This window comes from Nothoprocta perdicaria, unplaced genomic scaffold, assembly GCF_003342845.1.
Source record: "Nothoprocta perdicaria isolate Ctin4 unplaced genomic scaffold, notPer1 scaffold_288, whole genome shotgun sequence".
Classification (NCBI taxonomy): domain Eukaryota; kingdom Metazoa; phylum Chordata; class Aves; order Tinamiformes; family Tinamidae; genus Nothoprocta; species Nothoprocta perdicaria.
In genome coordinates this window covers 302,084-318,857 of record NW_020455519.1, presented here as the reverse complement: position 1 = coordinate 318,857, position 16,774 = coordinate 302,084, and the positions used below count along the sequence as shown (strand labels likewise).

The following is a 16,774-nucleotide window of genomic DNA, read 5'->3' as shown; positions in this document are numbered from 1 at the left end:
GGCTCAGCCCCACACAATCAAGATGGACCCGCGCTGAGTTTGTCGGGTCTCAGCCACCCGCTGACATTCCAGAGCCGCGCTGAGTTTGCCGGGACTCAGCCCACACGGTYAGGATGTAGCCGTGCGGTAAGTGGCGGCTCCGCGCACAGGCCACACGTGCACCGAGAGCGGGTGGCCTCAGCCCATGGTGGGACCCCGTGCTCAGGCCACATGTGCGCTGAAAGCGGGCGGCCTCAGCCCGTGACGGGACCCCGGGCGGACAGCAGCCGTCGCCACCCTTGGTGGGACAGGGCTGGACCTCCAGGCGAGAACGAGCAGCTGCGCTTGTTCCATCACCTTCCCGTGGAATGGGATGAGGCCGACCAGCCTGCAGTKCCCCAGCTCCTCCGTGACCTTCTTGAAGACCCTGGTGACATCTCCTCCCTTCCCCTCCTYAGGACACCCTAGATCACGTGGAAAGGCCCCCCTAGATCATGCTGTGTAGGTACCTGTGTCCTGCTTCATCAACGCAGCGTTGAGACCTCATCATGTCCCCCCACAAGARGGACATGGAGCTACTGGAACRAGTCTAGCAGAGATGAAGAAGGAGCCTCTGTCCTCTGAGGAGAGGCTGGGAGAGCTGGGAATGTCCAGCTGGAGAAGAGGAGGCCACCGAGAAGGAGGCCTTCAATGTGTGTACGTCCTTGGGATGTCCAAGCACTGCACAGGTTGTGGAGTCTCCGTCTTTGGAGATGCTCAGAACCCAACTGGACGTGATCCTGGGTAACCTGCTGGAGCTGCTCTGAACATGGACCTCGTGTCTCCAGAGGTCTCTCCGACCTCCGAGATGGTGGCAGGTTGTTTCAGATGGTGGCAAAGCTCTTCAGCGAGTTTTTTTTTGTGAGGATTTGAAGAATCCGACTGAAATAGGAATGCCGGGTGGTGGGAAAACGGGGCTGTTTCAGGCGATCTGAACGAGACAGCTGGTAGGACCAGATTTGGAATGAAAGTATTGGCTGAAATACTCTGCTGTGAAGTAGAGGATCGTGATGAAGAYGGTTGCATGGGGAAAGACTCGGAAGAGAAACCCGTGCAGCAGATGGGAGCTGGGAGAGCATCCGCATGGAGCCCGCACGGGAAGATTCGGCTACCGGGACGAGCACGGACACGTGGTCCATGCTCTTGGTGGCTTCCTTGGCCCCATTCCTGGGCAAACCAGGTGTACTCGGGTCTTTGAGGAACATGGATGAATTCCTGCGTGGAAAAGAAAGCAAAGGATCTTCCGAAGGGCCAAACAGAGGAGAACTTGTTCCTGGTGGACATCTGTGTGACTTCCTGCAGCCTCCACTGAAGGGGCTCCACAGCCACCGYGGGCTCAGGGTGTGGATGCTTGGTGGCATTGGCCTAATATCRAAGGGAAATCTCCTTAGCTGTAAGTGCAGCTTTTTTAATATTGTCAGACTCCTAGCGGGACATCTGTGTCCTCCTGGTCTGTGGGTTCCTCTTTTCCCTGCTGGCATCGTCTAATCCAGTCCTTGAGCCTTTCCTGGTGTTTCCAGGAATCCAGGAGCACTCGCATCTCTCCTCCTTCCCTGTCCCATTTGAAGTCATCCACTCAAATTACCCATTTTACTCCATCGTTGAAGCTCTTGATGAAGAGAGGACTGAGCACCAGAGCCATAGATAAACCCGTCGTGCCAGGACACTCCTTCATGGGACTATTACTCTTGGAAAATAAATTTTCAGCTAGTTCTGGAGCTATTTGGATTTATTTCCATATATATGTCTATCCAGAAGAAGCTTCTTCCATGTTTAGGATGGATAAAGCATATGCTGCGTCGTGGAGGCAGGTCATGTTCCTGGTTTCCACACTTTTCCTCCGTGTGCTTCTCCATGACCTTGAAGAGAACTGTTCTGCTCCAGGAAGCCCAGGAAAATGATTATGGACATCTCAAATCTTCCTTGCGTTCTCCAAGGTGGGTTTCACCGGCCACATCTCACATTCCAAGGTGGCCTCTCCCATCTCCCATCTTTCATCTTCCTTTATCCCAGGCTTCTTCCCAGGGGTTTCACAGAATCACAGGATATTCAAGGTTGGAAGGGACCTCTAGAGATCATCTAGTCCAACCTTCCTGCTCAAGCATCTGGTGGACTTAAACCAACACAGCCTAAGCCCACGGCAGCTCTGTCATTGCTGATGCTTTTACTTCTGCAGAAGTCAGGAATTTGCAGCCAAAACATCCTCATTTTCAAACCTTTCTTTCCAGATCGGCCTCTTGAACCATTCAAAAGAACTTTTCTCCCTTGCCAAATGGTTATTTTTTCCTTCTTTTGTCACTTCATTGCTGCAAAGAATCTTATTTTCCGAGTTGCTTGGGCAGAGGGACAGGGAAGCAGGGAAAACCTGCCTGAACTGCGTGTCCCATCTTCTCAATTGCTCCACATTGCATCCAGGATTGCACGTAATCCTGGCATTGGGTATCCAGCATGTAATCCTTATCCTTCATGTAATTCCTTAATAAACTTAAGCTCCTGTTAAAAGAAGGAGCGGAGCTGCTCGTGTTGGAAAGCTGCTTGCGGGCGGACAGCTCCGGCACTCCTTGGAATGGGTTGGAAGCGCTGAGATCTCCTGCTAATCTGCAAGGAAAAACACCGCCTGCTTCCAGTTTAAAGCAAAGTGGGGAAAAACTCAACGTTTTGGTAATTCCTGCTGGGAAGAAAGGGGGGAAAATACCTGCAAAGCTGTGTAAAAGCATCCGTGGAAGAGGGCTAGGATTAACTGCTGCCAAGGGTAGAGTTTTGACTTGTGGGATGGCAAAAACCTCTGCAAGATGGACCAGGGAGCGGAGAGACATTGGATAAAGGTGACTGGTTCCACTTATTTCTCTTGGTTCCACTTATTTCTCCTGGTTCCACTTATTTCTCCTCGTTGGATTCGCTGAAGGGTCCAGAAACAGCCAAGACAAAATCAACTGGTCGGGAGCACAAGGGAATTCCTGGGACATCCCTCGTGTCACCCTCGTGTTGGCTAAAGCTGCAAGAGCCATTCAAGGGTTTAGAGGTGACGAGGCCAAAGGAAAATGGGGTTAAATAATGAGAAAATGTTTTCTCCTTTCAAATAAGAGGCGGTTTCTTGAGTATTCTCACCTGTTTCCATTGCCCTCTTTGGCCGTGGTGGCCTCCGTAGTAGCCTGGGCCTGTGACTTGGGTGAGATCCGACCGTTTGCAGCCTGTATCCGTAGGCAGCAAGTGAAGAAGCAGAGGGAAGGGTGGAGGAAGGCCCAAAACGCTTCCCTTTATGGAGCTGTGGCTTCTGCTTCAGCAAAGCGGACCTCAAAACACCCAACCTCAACATGGGGACCAGCTGGTAGATGCTGTGGCCGTGGTTGTGTGTTGTCATTGAACAGTGTCTGCAGTGGGGCCACCAAGGGGCTCCGGGGTTGGGTTGAGCCTCTTCATCCCGTGAAGGGCAACTTGGGCCACGTCTCCTGAAGGTGGGAGCTGCTACAGGAAGATGCTGCACTTGAAAACATCTCCACTCCTGATCCTGCTGCTCTGCTCCGCTCTGGGGAGGCCAAAGCTGGAGCCTTGGGGGCAGCTCTGGGCTCCCCAGGACAAGGGGCACGTGGAGCTGCTGGAGAGGGGCCAGCACAGAGCGAGGAAGATGAGGAAGAGGAGGGTAGAATCTCTCTTATGAGGAAAGACCAAGCGAGCGGGGCCTGTTGAGGCTGGAGAAGAGGAGGCCGAGAGGGGACCTGGTCAGTGTGTGCAAGCAGCCGAGGGGAGGATGGAGGCAGGAAGGGGCCAAGCTCTTGTGGGTGGTGGCCAGGGGCAGGCCAAGGGGCAGTGGGTGCAGGTTGGAGGCCGGGCAGCTCCATGTGGCCGTGGGGAAGAACTTGTTTGGTGGGAGGGTGCCCGAGCCCTGGTTGAGGCTGCCCAGGGAGGCTGCGGAGGCTCCTGCTCTGGAGACCTTCCCAACGCGCCRGGCTGGAGCGGGTGCCTCGTGCTCTGGGTGTCCCTGCTGGAGCAGGRGMTGGGCTGGGTGATCCCTAGGGATCCCTTCCAACCTCAACCATCCTGAGATCTGTGATGAGGTTTGTCTTTACTCCCTGCTTCAGGTCAGCTCTTGGGCTTTTATTGCCCCAGAAATGCACCTTTTTCACCCAGAAGGTCTCAGAGAAGCCTCAAAACCCACAGAAATAATTGCAGGTGGCTGCAGCCACCTGCCTGGTGGGAAATCAGCCCTGAAACCCACCAAAAGCTGGAGCTGCTCAAGGACCCGAGTGAACAAACACATGGAAACATCCAGGGAAGTCGTGGTCAGAGGCCGAGCGAGGAATGCCACCGGATCGCTCCGCGTTGCCGCGCGCGCACTGGGACATCCAGGATGTTTTCCTTTAAAACGCGCAGGATCCTCATTCCCGCATCCATTTTTTTTTCTTCCCTCCTTTAAAACCGAAGGTTCCTCAGTCCCACATCCGTTTTGCCCAAAACTCTTGTGGTCCGGAGGGTGACGGGGCAGGTTGGTGACCAGGGATTGGGTTTTCCCTCCCCTTTAAAGGAACCGAAGGGGAGAGGAAAATCCCGGCGCTCTGCAGACCTCGGAGCTGGCAGCGCTCCCGCTCCTCGCTGCCTAAACCAGGAAGCTCCGGCCTCGGCCGCTCCAACGGGAGCTCCGTTACGAGCGGGAGGGGTTGTCCAAGAGCTTCAAAAATGCAAAAGCAGCAAAAAAAAAAGCAGAAAAGCAGCAGCCGGGTGGAGCCGCGAGCGGGGCCGGTTTTGGATCCCCACCGCCCGGTTCGGCTTTGGCAGAGCATTTGGCTCCGTTCTGGCGCCGGAGGGGTCCCTTCCTGGCCATGTTTGCACCCTCCGAATGCTTCTGTGTCCCTTTGAGCTCTCCAAAATGTCCCTGCTTGGCCCGGCGCTCTCGAGGTTCCTGCCTGATAACGGCTTTCCAATAGCATTTTTGGGAATGTAAAAACTCAGCGGGAGAGCTGAACCTTTGGGGAAAGAGCCACGCGCTAAAACACGTTTCCTTTCTCTCCTTCTCCTTCCAGACTTCATTTTCCGAGCGCCCATCAAGCTGAGCAAACCGGGGGAGCTGCGGGAAGAGTAYGAGAGCCACCTGAGGAAGGTACCGTAGCCCGCGCGGTTGCAGCCCTCGGGTTTCCCGCAGCAAAAGCGGCCTCCCTGCGAGGAGCATCGAGGACTTTTGTCATCCCTGCTTGGGAACAAGGGTCATTTGTTCCCTTCGGGCCATTCAGGCGGCTCCGGAAAGCGCCGGAGTCCTAGGCTGCCTTCCAGGAGATGGAAACCTACCTTGGTGGGAATGGTTGCGGTTGGAAGGGACCTCTAGGGATCATCTAGTCCTACCCTCCTGCTCCAGCAGGGACACACGGCACCGAGTGGCATCCAGGCGGGTTTTGCAGCGTGATGTGTCACCCTGCTGCTTCCCTGCCWTTTTTCTTCATAATGCCACATTTTAGGGTAGCTTTGGCCAACGGTGGCCTTTCATTAATCAATTTAAGTGCATACGTTACCTCTCTGCCTTTTCCTACTAGACAGGCATCCCAGGTGTACAAAGTATGGGGACTTCTGGCATTTTTACATTCAAAAACAGTTGCCACAGGCAATGGAAAATGAAATTATATAGATTTTATCCTTAGAAGAGGGCAATTCCTCAACCAACTTAAACGTGCATCCAAATAAACCCAGTTGAATACRTTCAGGTGATCTTTGGCTCCAAGGAGAGCGTTTTGTGTAGGTCTGAAGCTGCCCTCTCCCACATCCTGCCACACTCGTTGCTCATGGATCCCATCGGCTGGAATTTCCTGGGTGTCCAGAGAAGCAGGAACTGCCCGAGTTCAGCAGGGCACAATGTTAGTGCTGAGGTTGTTCCCAGTGCCTCCAGGCCGATGCGAATCGGGATGTTCCACAAGGATTAAGCCATCTCCTTTCCCAATGCTCCATAAAATTCCCATTGCTTCTGCACGGGCCACGTTTCCTGAGAGCAGAAGCTTTGTCCCCTGTCACTAGTCCTGGGCACTACCGGCTGTTTAAAGATGATGTGTGAACATTGGGAAAAGCCCAGCTGGAGAGTGGTGGGATTGCAGCAAAGAGGGCTTTGCATCTCCTGCCCAATTTCATATACAGATACATATATATGTATACAGGGATGTATATTATGTCTTCAGAGAGGGTGTCAAGGGCTCCTTTCCCTGGCTGCCAGCGATGGGATAAGTGGCAATGGGCACAAAACGAAGCCCATGAAGGCAGGTCCATGTAGGTGACCCTGCTTGAGTAGGGCAGTTGGATGAGATGATTTCCAGAGGTCTCAGCCCTTCGTGATGCTGCCTGTAGCCCCAAAGTAGTATAACATGGAAAATGTTTTAAGGTGTTTCTGGCGTTCTGGCTGTGTCGCTTGGGAATGGGATGTGTTTGTCCCATTCCCTTTGGCACTGCTGGGGCTGTCCTCCCTCTTTGCTCTGCACCACATGGGACATCTGTCTCCTCTCCCTGGTGACACAAACAAGCTTTTTCTTGCAAACCTCTCCCCAAAAGAGCTCAACAAGAGCCCTGAGAAGGGGCRTCTGAAAGATGCACTCGAGGTTTTTCCTCGAAGCAAGYGAGATTCCGAGTGCCGGCGCRTTGCAAAACTGGGAATTTCCTGCCRCCTCCGGATCCTGCGYGGGRGAAACCCAAAGTTGAACTSGGCAGCGTCTCCTAAGGAGGAAACAGGAACTGAGAAGTTGGCGGCTGAGCCCATCAGGACCTGGGCTTCCCTTTGTGTCCCAGGGCACTGGGATTTAATCCCAGGGCAAGGGATTTAATGGCAGCTTCCCCGCCTGCGGAGCGGGGATAACCTCCCTCCGGAGCGAAGCCAGCAGGGGAGAGGAACATTCAGATGGTTTCTTCCTTCTTCCAGATGGGAGCAGCTTCATAATTTCCCATTTTTGAGCTGCTTCCCAGCCCTTTGCTGCTGAAAACTAAGGTATTACCTTAATGAGGCGCCAAAGCTCTTTCAGTTCAAGTGGGGAATCTCCTAATGTCATGTTCTCTGCCTCATGGATGAGCTGGTTCTCAGGAGAAGATTAAATATTTTGTGGCAGCCCTAAGTTCATAGAATCATAGAATGCTTAAGGTTGGAAGGGACCTTTGGAGACCATCTAGTCCAACCCCCTACACTCACAGGGTCACCTAGAGCAGGTGGCACAGGGTGGCATCCAAGTGGGTTGGGAAGGTCTCCAGAGCAGGAGGCTCCGCAGCCTCCCTGGGCAGCCTGGGCCAGGGCTCGACCACTGTCACCACCAGGGATTTCTCCTGAAGTTCCTGGGAAACTTTTGGTGCTCCCRTTTGTGGCCGGTTCCTCCAGTTCCATCAGTGGCCACCAGTGCAAAGAGGCCGCCCTGTCCTCCTTGCTCCTCCCTTGAGGTGTCTATGGACACTGCCCAGGTGCCCCCTCAGCCTCCTCTTCCTCAGGCGGAGCAGCCCCAGCTCTCGCAGCCTTYGCTCCCARGGCAGATGCTCCAGGCCCTGCTCATCCTCATTCCCTGCGCTGGCCTCTCCCCAGCAGCTCCACATCCCTGCTGTCCTGGGGAGCCCACACAGGCTCCACATAGTTGAGAATTCCYTTATTTTCCTTCCTTTTTTTCCCCGCTGCTGCCTTTGTGCAGCAGGGAACCTCCTACTCGGGGCATGTGCCGACTTGCAGCTCCCGGAGCAGGGAAGCAGATCCGGGCGGCGTGCGGGGTGAGGAGATGGCAAACGTGAGTTTCCTGGCATTTTGCAGACTGTTTTCCTTAGCAATGCTCCTAAATTGGCCATTTCCAGAGGGCAGGTACCACTTAACAAAGCCGTTGCTCCTAGAACGTTGTCTTTCCTAAAGGTCCAGACCATGAAAGGGCTACGGGCAGGTAAAAACACATCCCAAACTAGGTAACAGAGCTGCCAATAATGACCAGTGATCCTAAATCCACTATTTTCCAGGTGCTGCTAGGACAGGATAAGGTATTTCTCCCAAATTGGAGGTTTTGAGCTTATTCCTTTCAGTCTCTAATCCTCAGGTCCCAGTACAGGGCTGCTGTGTTTGCAATTACCTGTGGTGGGAGATAATTGCATTAAGGTTACTTAACAAGATTTTCCTTTTTAATTAGTACAAATCTTGCTAGTAGAGCTTGGTTTTACTTGCAACCCGAATTTTGGACTTAAATTCCTGGCAGAAGGCTGTTAGTTACAACAAAGAGTAGTAAYTGGGGGGGTTGTTCCTGTTTCTCCCGTAGTTTTCTATGAGTTGTGGGGTTGCAGAAAGCACCTAGATGTAGTGGGGGGTAGTTGGAGGAGTGAAGGACAACGGTAAGGACAACATGAAGCTGAATTGTCAGCTAAATTTAGCAATATTGGCYTCATATAGAGGGTTAGAAATATTGGCTTGGATCACTTCAGCACTCCTTGAGCAAACAGAAACCCAGCTCCGAGTTTCACATGCAAAGATTGCCTTGGATGYCAGTATTAACAATCTGGCTTAAGGTAAATACAGGATGCCTCCAAAACAGAGGACATCTTCTCAGTTAGAGAGGATTTTTTCCTTAAATACTATTTTTCCTCCTCATTTTCTGTGTTGATTTTCAGCCAAGGTCACCCCAATTACCCATTCAACCAATTTGGGTAAAGTGTTTAATACTCTTGTATGTGGTTACATATGTTTTGGGACTTTCTATTTGGCAATGTAGCCAACAGTTGGCTAAATTCTAAGTTTATCATATAAACTTATAACTTTCTCCAACTTTACAAGTTGGAGAAAAAGGGAGGATTTCCCTATGGAACATGCAAGGGATAAAAGATAATAAAATATATAATTTGGATAATAAAAAATGAAAAACATCCCCATGATAAAAGTTGAGGGGAAATCTCTTTTCAGATACTTAGCAAAGGCCTCATAGAAGTTCATGACTATTAAACGTGCAGCAAACTGTTCCACCTGGCTGAGTCATGGTGATAGTCTGTTAATCAGCGCGTTGTAGGTTATTAACAGATTATTAACAGGGGAGAAATTCAAGGCTGTATCTTCAAATGTCACTTGGCTAGAAGTAAAATGGGTCTTGGGGACATTGCTGTGCTGGGAGAAACGAGGGAGAGCGCCGTGATCCTGGAGCAAATCCAAGGGAAAACTGTGGAGCTGCTTCCTAAAGCATCCGAGGGTTGGTTCAAACCATCCCCRCGCCGATGGAGCCACGTGAGGAGCGAGCAGGAAGTGTCTAAAATCCCAGGGCTTGATTAATTAGCTGTGATTAATCACAGAGACTTGCAGGTGTCCATCAAGGGCTRCTGGCCAGGAGAACTTAGTCACCAAGGTCGGGTGTGGGAAGGAGGGAGGAGCTGGGGTGCATATACACATATATATATATATATCTGTACACATATATATATATTTATACACACATATATATATATTCATACACATATATATTTATACACATATTATATATATATTTATACACATATGTGGCTATACATGCACTACTTATGGCCTTACGTGGATGCATGAGGTTCAGGAAGAAGGAAGAGCCGCCTGGGTGAATGGTTGGGTCAGGAGTGAGCAGGGAAGTGGCCCTGTTATCCCGGGAATGCGGAGCAGGGTGATGCTCTCCATGGGATTTCTTCGGCCTTTGGATTTGTAAAAAGCACCGTGGAAAACGCACGTGTGGATAAAAGAACGGCGCAGCTTCACCCTTCGGAATCGCTGCTAGCACAAGGCACCRTGGAAAAGTCTAAGAATGCTTGGAAATTAGAGGAAATCACAGAAAAAATCACTAGGGAGAGCGACCGCCTTTCACGTGGCATGGGTTTTAACATGGCATGGCTTAAACTTTTCCAATCAGGTGATGCCATCTACACGTCCAACGTGTTTTGTGCACCGAGCACGAGTTCATCTGAAGACTAAAGCTGAAATGTCTTGGCTTGCTTGGGCCTCTTACATATATGCACTCTATTTTTGCACATTTTCATGGGTMGGATAATTATCTCTAAGTAGATGGAAGCTTCTATCTCTTAAGTTTAGAAATTAATGTGGCAGAGAAGTTTGTGTTGAACGTTGGCCTCAAGACGGAGATATCCATGTAGCACAAATGTGAAAGCCTTGGAGAAACCACCCGATCTTCACGTTATTGCTAGTGAGCAAAGACTCTGCTCTCGAGAGCAGAATTCAATGAGGTATCAGCAACAACATATAGGATGTAAATAATGCATTTCACATACATTGACATTATTTACATTGTCTCTTGTTACTTCCAGCTGAGAGAAGAGAAACTGCAGGAGGAGAAAGCTTCCGAGGAGCTGATCCACAAGCTCCTTCTCGATGAGACGGAAGGAGGCAAAAGGAAAATGGAAGAACAGCAGAAAAAAGATGAATCGCTYGTGCTGAAGGTGAATCAGGAGTGTGTAAGTGAGCTTGGGGTTCTCTTTTATGTCTGCATGCCAGGCGTGGAGGGATATTCTGCTAAGGATCAGTCCTGGAATAAGAACTAGCTTTTCCAGGGCCTTGATTACCTGAACATCTCCCGTTTCTGCCCGTTGGAAACTGGGAGCTTCCTTCCCTTGGCAATGGGAGCTTTCCAGGATTATGTGATTGACTTCCCAGTAGCCCTTGGAGGAGCTAATGGGTTATGAAGGTCCATGCTAAAGAGAACTATCTCCTAAGGAGGTTTGCTGTGACCATAAATGTTCTTCTGAGAGATGATGTTCTTCTGAAGAACATAAATGGTCTTCAGAGAGGTTGCTCTCCCCTCTGTGCAGCTGGATCCCTTAGGCACTAGGGAGTCCTAGAGGATATAAGGAAACAACCAGGAACATCAGCTTCGCCCACCACCTTACACTGACCATYCCTGCTTGTCACTCCGCCCTGGAAAATTGGATTTTTCCTGGAAAATTCCTTAATTTCTGACCTTTGGGCCAACATCTGAGTTGTCACAGCTCCTGTGAAGAGAACTTCATGGCCATTTCACCCACGGGCAAAACTTATTCTCACGTTAGGTCCTCTAGACCTACCCACTGCAAGGGCTTTAGGAGACTTGCCTCGTTTTGCAAGGAAGAGCTTTATTTCCCAAGTGATTCTTGTTGTTGTACGTGTCACCTAACTCTGCCTTGGGTGCCTTCAGTTCCCTGAGCGCCTCTCGGATTCCGAGAACGAGGAACCGTTCCAGGGCAAACAGGCGCATYGCTCGGCTTTCGTCTCCAAGACCAGCGCCTACTCCTTCGCTTTCCTTTCAGGGTAAGAAGCTGAGCTTGAATTGGAGCTTATTCATGGCCATGCTAGCTGCAAATATGATGTTATTTCTCTAAACATTTCTGAGATGTTTTAGATTTAATTAAAAGGACTGGTCTGGTSCAAAATAAGTCCTAACTCTGCTGGAATTTCAGCATATACAAATCTGTAGGACATCTATCTGATTGCCTTCTAYCCATTACAAAATTCTGGATGTTGGTGCATTTAGTGTTCATCCCACAAGGTGGAAGCATCACTGAGTGCATGTTTAAATGGCAAAGCYATCCCAGAGCCTCATTCCCTGTGGTGAAATCATTTTTCAGTGGTGAAATCCGGAGCGCTGGATTCTTCTCCAGCACGGCTGCTAGCAGATAGCACCTGCCCCAAGCAGTTTATCAGCTAAAGCAGTTGCATGATGCAGTGTAAACGGGTTAGAGAGCAGGGTGGCACTTGAGGAGCACCAGGATTTCCATAATATTGGCATTTGCTCTGGCCTAAATTAACTATAAGCCATAGGTGGGTGTCAGGGTGTTGGGAGCAGAGCCCTTGAGTGGTGACCAGGGCTTAGGACAGATGTGAGGACAATTCTTGGAGCAGTTCAGTGGTCCAGATTATGAAGCCCAGCTGCTGCTTAAACCTCCTTGACGTTAAGGTCCCTCTGGCCAAAATGTGGGGTGGGGAGGGACCTGCTTCACCTTGTCCCAGCAGCGGGACCCCAAAACGAAGCAGAGCAGCACCCTGGGCCCTGCAGGACAACTATTCTTCCTATGTATTCATGCAAGCTCCTGTTGTCACCCACCTGCTTTCCAGGAACCTGACCTCCAAGGTGGAAAGGAGCCGGAGCTGCAACGACACCATTCAAGAGAGATCGAAGAGCAGGCAGAGATCGGCCCCAGCCAACAAGGCAAAGGTACTGCCTGTTCCCAAAAACGTGCAGCACATGGCAGGGAAGGGGGTTCGTGTAGAGGAGTCCTCCTCTGAGGTTACRCAGGGCCAGGAAGCTGGAAATGCAAAATATTGTGGGGTGAGAAGTGCTGCTTTCATGCAGTGGGGGCTGTCGGTCACGATAGAAACCTGCTAGGTTAGAAATTACGGAGCAGAAAAGTGGGCAACCTGCAGCGTTGCTCGGTAGCCCTGCGGGATAACCAGGAATTGGAAGGGCTCTCTCCACTCTTTCATTTGTGACTCCTGTTCTTTTCAAGGCTGAGACTTCAGTTGATTAAAGAGTAATTTAGGGGGAGGTTCAGGAGAAGCTCTGTCTTYCCCTCACCTCTCCCATTTCTCCCCTGCTCTTTTCAAAACTGGTTAAACAGCCAAATTCCCACTCATTCTCGCCCTGGTCTTGCTGAACTTTCCAGTGCTCTTTCACCGAGCTCTCCCCTGCAGAACGAGCTGGCCTGGACTTGCCCCGCTCCAGTYCAGCTGGCCAAAGGAATGAGCAGTGTTCAGTAGATGGAGCAGCGAGTCTGAATTTCCAACCGAGTTGTGATTATGTGATTTTTTTTTTTTTTTTTTCACATTGAAAATCCGACCCAGAGCATTTGGGGAGCCCTCCCGGCGGCCCAAATGAACTTGGTGCAGTCTCTGCCTCTCGCTTTGTCACTAATCTCTGTCTCCTGGGCCATTTTCTGCCTCCTTTCCAACGTGCCAGTCTGGCCCGGGGGATCCTGGCGGCGCCAGGAGCCAGGCACTGAGTTCAGCTTAGCCAGGGCCACCAGCTGCCGGGTGTCACCTGCAGGGGCCGTGTCCTCAAGGTAGGAGCCATGGGGATGCAGCATGTTCCCAAGACAGGGCCTGCCCGTGACACCCTTGGACTCTTCTCCTGTCCTCCGTGTCCCCACCGCCTGGAGCCTTCCTGCATGCAGCGGGAATCCCRCTCCCTTCGGCCTGGAAAACCTCCCCTTTACCTCCAGGGCTCCCAGGGGCGTTCCCGTTTTCCATTGTGTTTTCCCGGGGGCTGCCGATGCTCGCTCAATCCCAAGAGCTTCCCCTCCTTGCAGCCTGCCARGACGTTGGACCTGCTGGTGCTGCCACCACTCCTTTTTGGCTCTTAGTGTCCCAGGGAGGGCTCGATTCCGGAGATCCCATCCATCCCAGTTTGGTTCAGAGATTTTGCTTGGAAAATGGTAAAACCCCTGCTGAGCTTGACCCCAAGCTAGATAAGGTCACACCAGCGGGGTTCATTAAAAGGGTGTTTGGAGCAGCTTAGTCCCAGAAACATCTCTTCTCGTGACATTTTGCCCTCAGTGTGTCACACCTGGGCTACGTCCGTATTCTTTCTCTCCTATGGCCCCGTAGGTAGCAGAAAATCCTTTGGAAATCCTTTCCCTTGACGAGCACACGTTGGTGTTGGTGACATCAGCTGCACTCGCACCGTGGGCCTCAGCCCCTCGTTTTCTTGGGTGCCTTCAAACTTTTGCCCTCAGAAGGTCATCCCTGGCCCTGCCCCAGAGGCCCAAGGAAGGACTCCTGCCCTCAAACCCCCTTGAGATGCAGGACACGGTGGAGCGGACAGCAGGGATGACCACAAGGGCCTAAGAGTTGTGCTCAGCATTGAAGTTTTGGGGTGAGAACGTGGCTTGTGTAAGAAGCAGCAGRTGCCAGGGGCTGGTGGGACAGTTGTCACCATCTGAGACCAGGTAGAGGTGCCCAGGAGGCTAAAAGCCGTCGGTACCTGCAGCTGTTTGGGCGCTGTCACGTTTGCCGCATTCCTGTGCGCCTTCTTCTGGTCCATCTCTCCACAAGGAGAGCCCTTGTGAGACGCCAGGCCTTGTCTTTCAGGTTGCAGCCGTGCCCAGCGCCTCGACGCCCCTGCTTGGGGTCCTGTCGTGCACGCAGAACCACCGCTGCCTCTCGGCGCCGGACCTGAGCGCCGAGAAGCGCCTCGCGCTCACCGCCGCCTCCTCCTCCTCCTCGGCGCTCCACAAGCCCGAGCGGTCCATCAGCCCCGAGAGCAACGACAGCATCTCCGAGGAGCTCAACCACTTCAAGCCCATCGTGTGCTCGCCGTGCACCCCTCCCAAGCGGCTCCCCGACGGCCGCGTCCTCAGCCCCCTCATCATCAAGTCCACGCCGAGGAACCTCAGCCGGAGCCTGCAGAAGCCAACGAGCTACGAGGCCAGTCCCCGCATCCTYAAGAAATGGGAGCAAATATTCCAGGAGCGGCAGATCAAAAAGACGCTCTCCAAAGCAACTCTCACGTCGGCCGCTTCGGAGCCTGCGGACGATGTTGCGGCTCCGGGCGCCACCAACCCCAGCAGCTGCGTCAAAGAGCAACCGGAGGAGCCCGTCCCGCCGCACATGACGGGAGCCCCTCACCCGGAGCTGGATTTCTTTCCTTCCATGAGTGAAACGAAGCCGGGGACGGGAGGGGAGAGGAGCAGAGCTCCGCAGGCCTTAACAACAGCCGATAACTCCGCAGAAGCCGCCGCGAGAGCCAAGGTAAACGCGCGCCTCTCGGGAGCCCCCGAGGGAAAAGCCAGCGCCTACGCGGCCAAATCCTGCCTCAAAATGCCGAGCAGGAGCGGGCTGGTCGGCGCGGATCCTGTCAGAGCCCCGGGCAAGAAGCAGCTCCAGTTCCTGCCTCCCGGCGAGCCGCTCCCGGTGCGGAACAGCTCCGGCGGCGGCGGGGAGAAGCTCGCGGGCGAGCAGCCGCCGGCGCCGAGACGGGGCCGCAAGCGGCGCTGCAAAACGAAGCACCTGGAGCACAAGGGGCCCCTCAAGAGACTGCGGCCGGCGGCGGGCGACGCCGCCGGGGCACCCACCACCGCCGCCCAGCGGAGGCTGCGGCAGGAGGAGGAGGACCGGAGGCTGGCCCTGCGCCTGCAGCGCCTTTTCRACAGCGAGAACAGGACGGTGGAGAGGCGGAGAGCGCGAGGCGAGCGGTACCCGCTGCGCTCCAAGAGCACCCTGGGGGCGAAGTAGCCCTGCTGGGCGACGTGGCCTTTCTAGAGGACGCTGAGGTTGATGAGGTGGTCTCGGAGGAGGACTTTTGTCATGGTTCCCGCCCACACGATGGTCTTGCTTTTCGGTGGTATGGCATCCGGTTCAGGGAGGAGCCCAGGGTCCTTTCAGAGTTAACCAAAAAAACAGAAAAAAAGGGAATAAAAAATAGAATAAAAGGGGGGAAAAAAGTCCTCTGACCTCTCTGGTCCATGAGGCTGAAGGAAGTGTCAGTCCTCAGCACGATGCAGTGCAAGGCAGGTAAATATAATGGATGGTGTTTGGGTTCCCCGAGCTCAGGCTGCTGCATCAGCAGGGTACCAAGGTCCTGGGTGAATATGGAAGTATGGGATGTATCCTCCTATAGGGCACGGATCCGAATATATCCCTCATCCGAATGTATGGATGGTAGCTTGCTTGCTCTACACAGATGACCAAGAGTGGTAGCTGTAAGACAGGGATTTGACCGAAAAGCACTGGGAGAACTTGTAAATTTATGTGAATGATGGAGGGAAGGATGGTGTGGAGCAGCCAGGAGCTGTTCTCTTGGGCTCAGTGACACCTTTCTGCCTAACGTCCCCTGGTCTCTATCTCTCACCCAACGTATTTCATGCTCTTCCCACCAACGCTTGTAATCCAGCAGGGAAAACACTGCCTTGGGGGTGTGAGGAAGGAGGTTTTCCRTAGGGATGGGTATCCGAGAGCTCTCCCCATGCACATGAGACTTGTCCTTGCCTGTCCAGCACAGTTATCCCGTGGTCCTTGACCCATCCCGACCCTTTCCCGAGGGGCCTGCGGTGGAGTTGGGCCAAGCGCCTGGCCCTCCGGCTGGTGGCTGCACGTCCATGAGAAGATGCAGATCCAGATGCTCCATGTTGGCCACTTCCAAGCGGGAATTCGTGCTGCCAGGAGACTAAATCTGTCCCCTGGAAGGCAGAAGGTGCTAGAGCAGGCACAGGGTGTGCCAAGTGTCCCGTTGTCACCTGCCGACATGGCCAGGAGCATGGGATGGGCCACCGGGAATCCGGATCCCTGTATGCTCCTCAGCGTGACAATAACATATAATAATAATATAATAATAAATAGCAGCAGATCCAGCTGGCCTGGTGGTTTGATCCGACTCATCACCCGCTTCCCCCGTGACATTGCTGGTGCTTCACGGAGCAAATTGTGGGATTTATCCCACTGGATCTCCCATCCCCATTGTGGGATCTCTCATGAGGAGAATTACTCCCATATCCCAAGGCTGTATCCTTCCCATATCCCCAAGGTCTTTGATCCGTCACAGAGCATTTTCTCTCCTCTTCACCATCCATTCCCCATGAAATGGTTTCCTTGATTTTTTTTCCCGGGTAATTAGCCCAGAAAAACCTCAGCCCCATCCTTTCCTGCTGCCTTGCACTGTATTCACCCAGGATCCTCCGGAATCGCGGGAATCTCCTCCTTCCCTGCAGCTGAAACGGTTAAAAATAAGCAAAAATAGGAATTTCTTCTCTCTTYTGGCAGATTTGTGGGACTGCAAGGACCCTGGCGCTTTTTACCTCATTGAACTGGATGGTGGTTTTGGAGGGGGGGTTGTTTATTTTGTTTTTG

General features: G+C 52.6%; 1 protein-coding gene across 1 annotated transcript; it reads left to right on the top strand.

Moving 5' to 3' along the window:
• The first annotated feature begins 210 nt into the window (after window positions 1–210).
• Window positions 211–16,734, top strand: RNF169 (ring finger protein 169). Its single transcript, XM_026041546.1, has 6 exons — window positions 211–409; window positions 5,037–5,113; window positions 10,270–10,416; window positions 11,133–11,245; window positions 12,050–12,158; window positions 14,021–16,734. Exons 1-6 carry the CDS (start codon window positions 211–213, stop codon window positions 15,161–15,163), a joined length of 1,788 nt encoding a protein of 595 aa, XP_025897331.1. The 3' UTR covers window positions 15,164–16,734.
• Window positions 16,735–16,774: the final 40 nt, after the last annotated feature.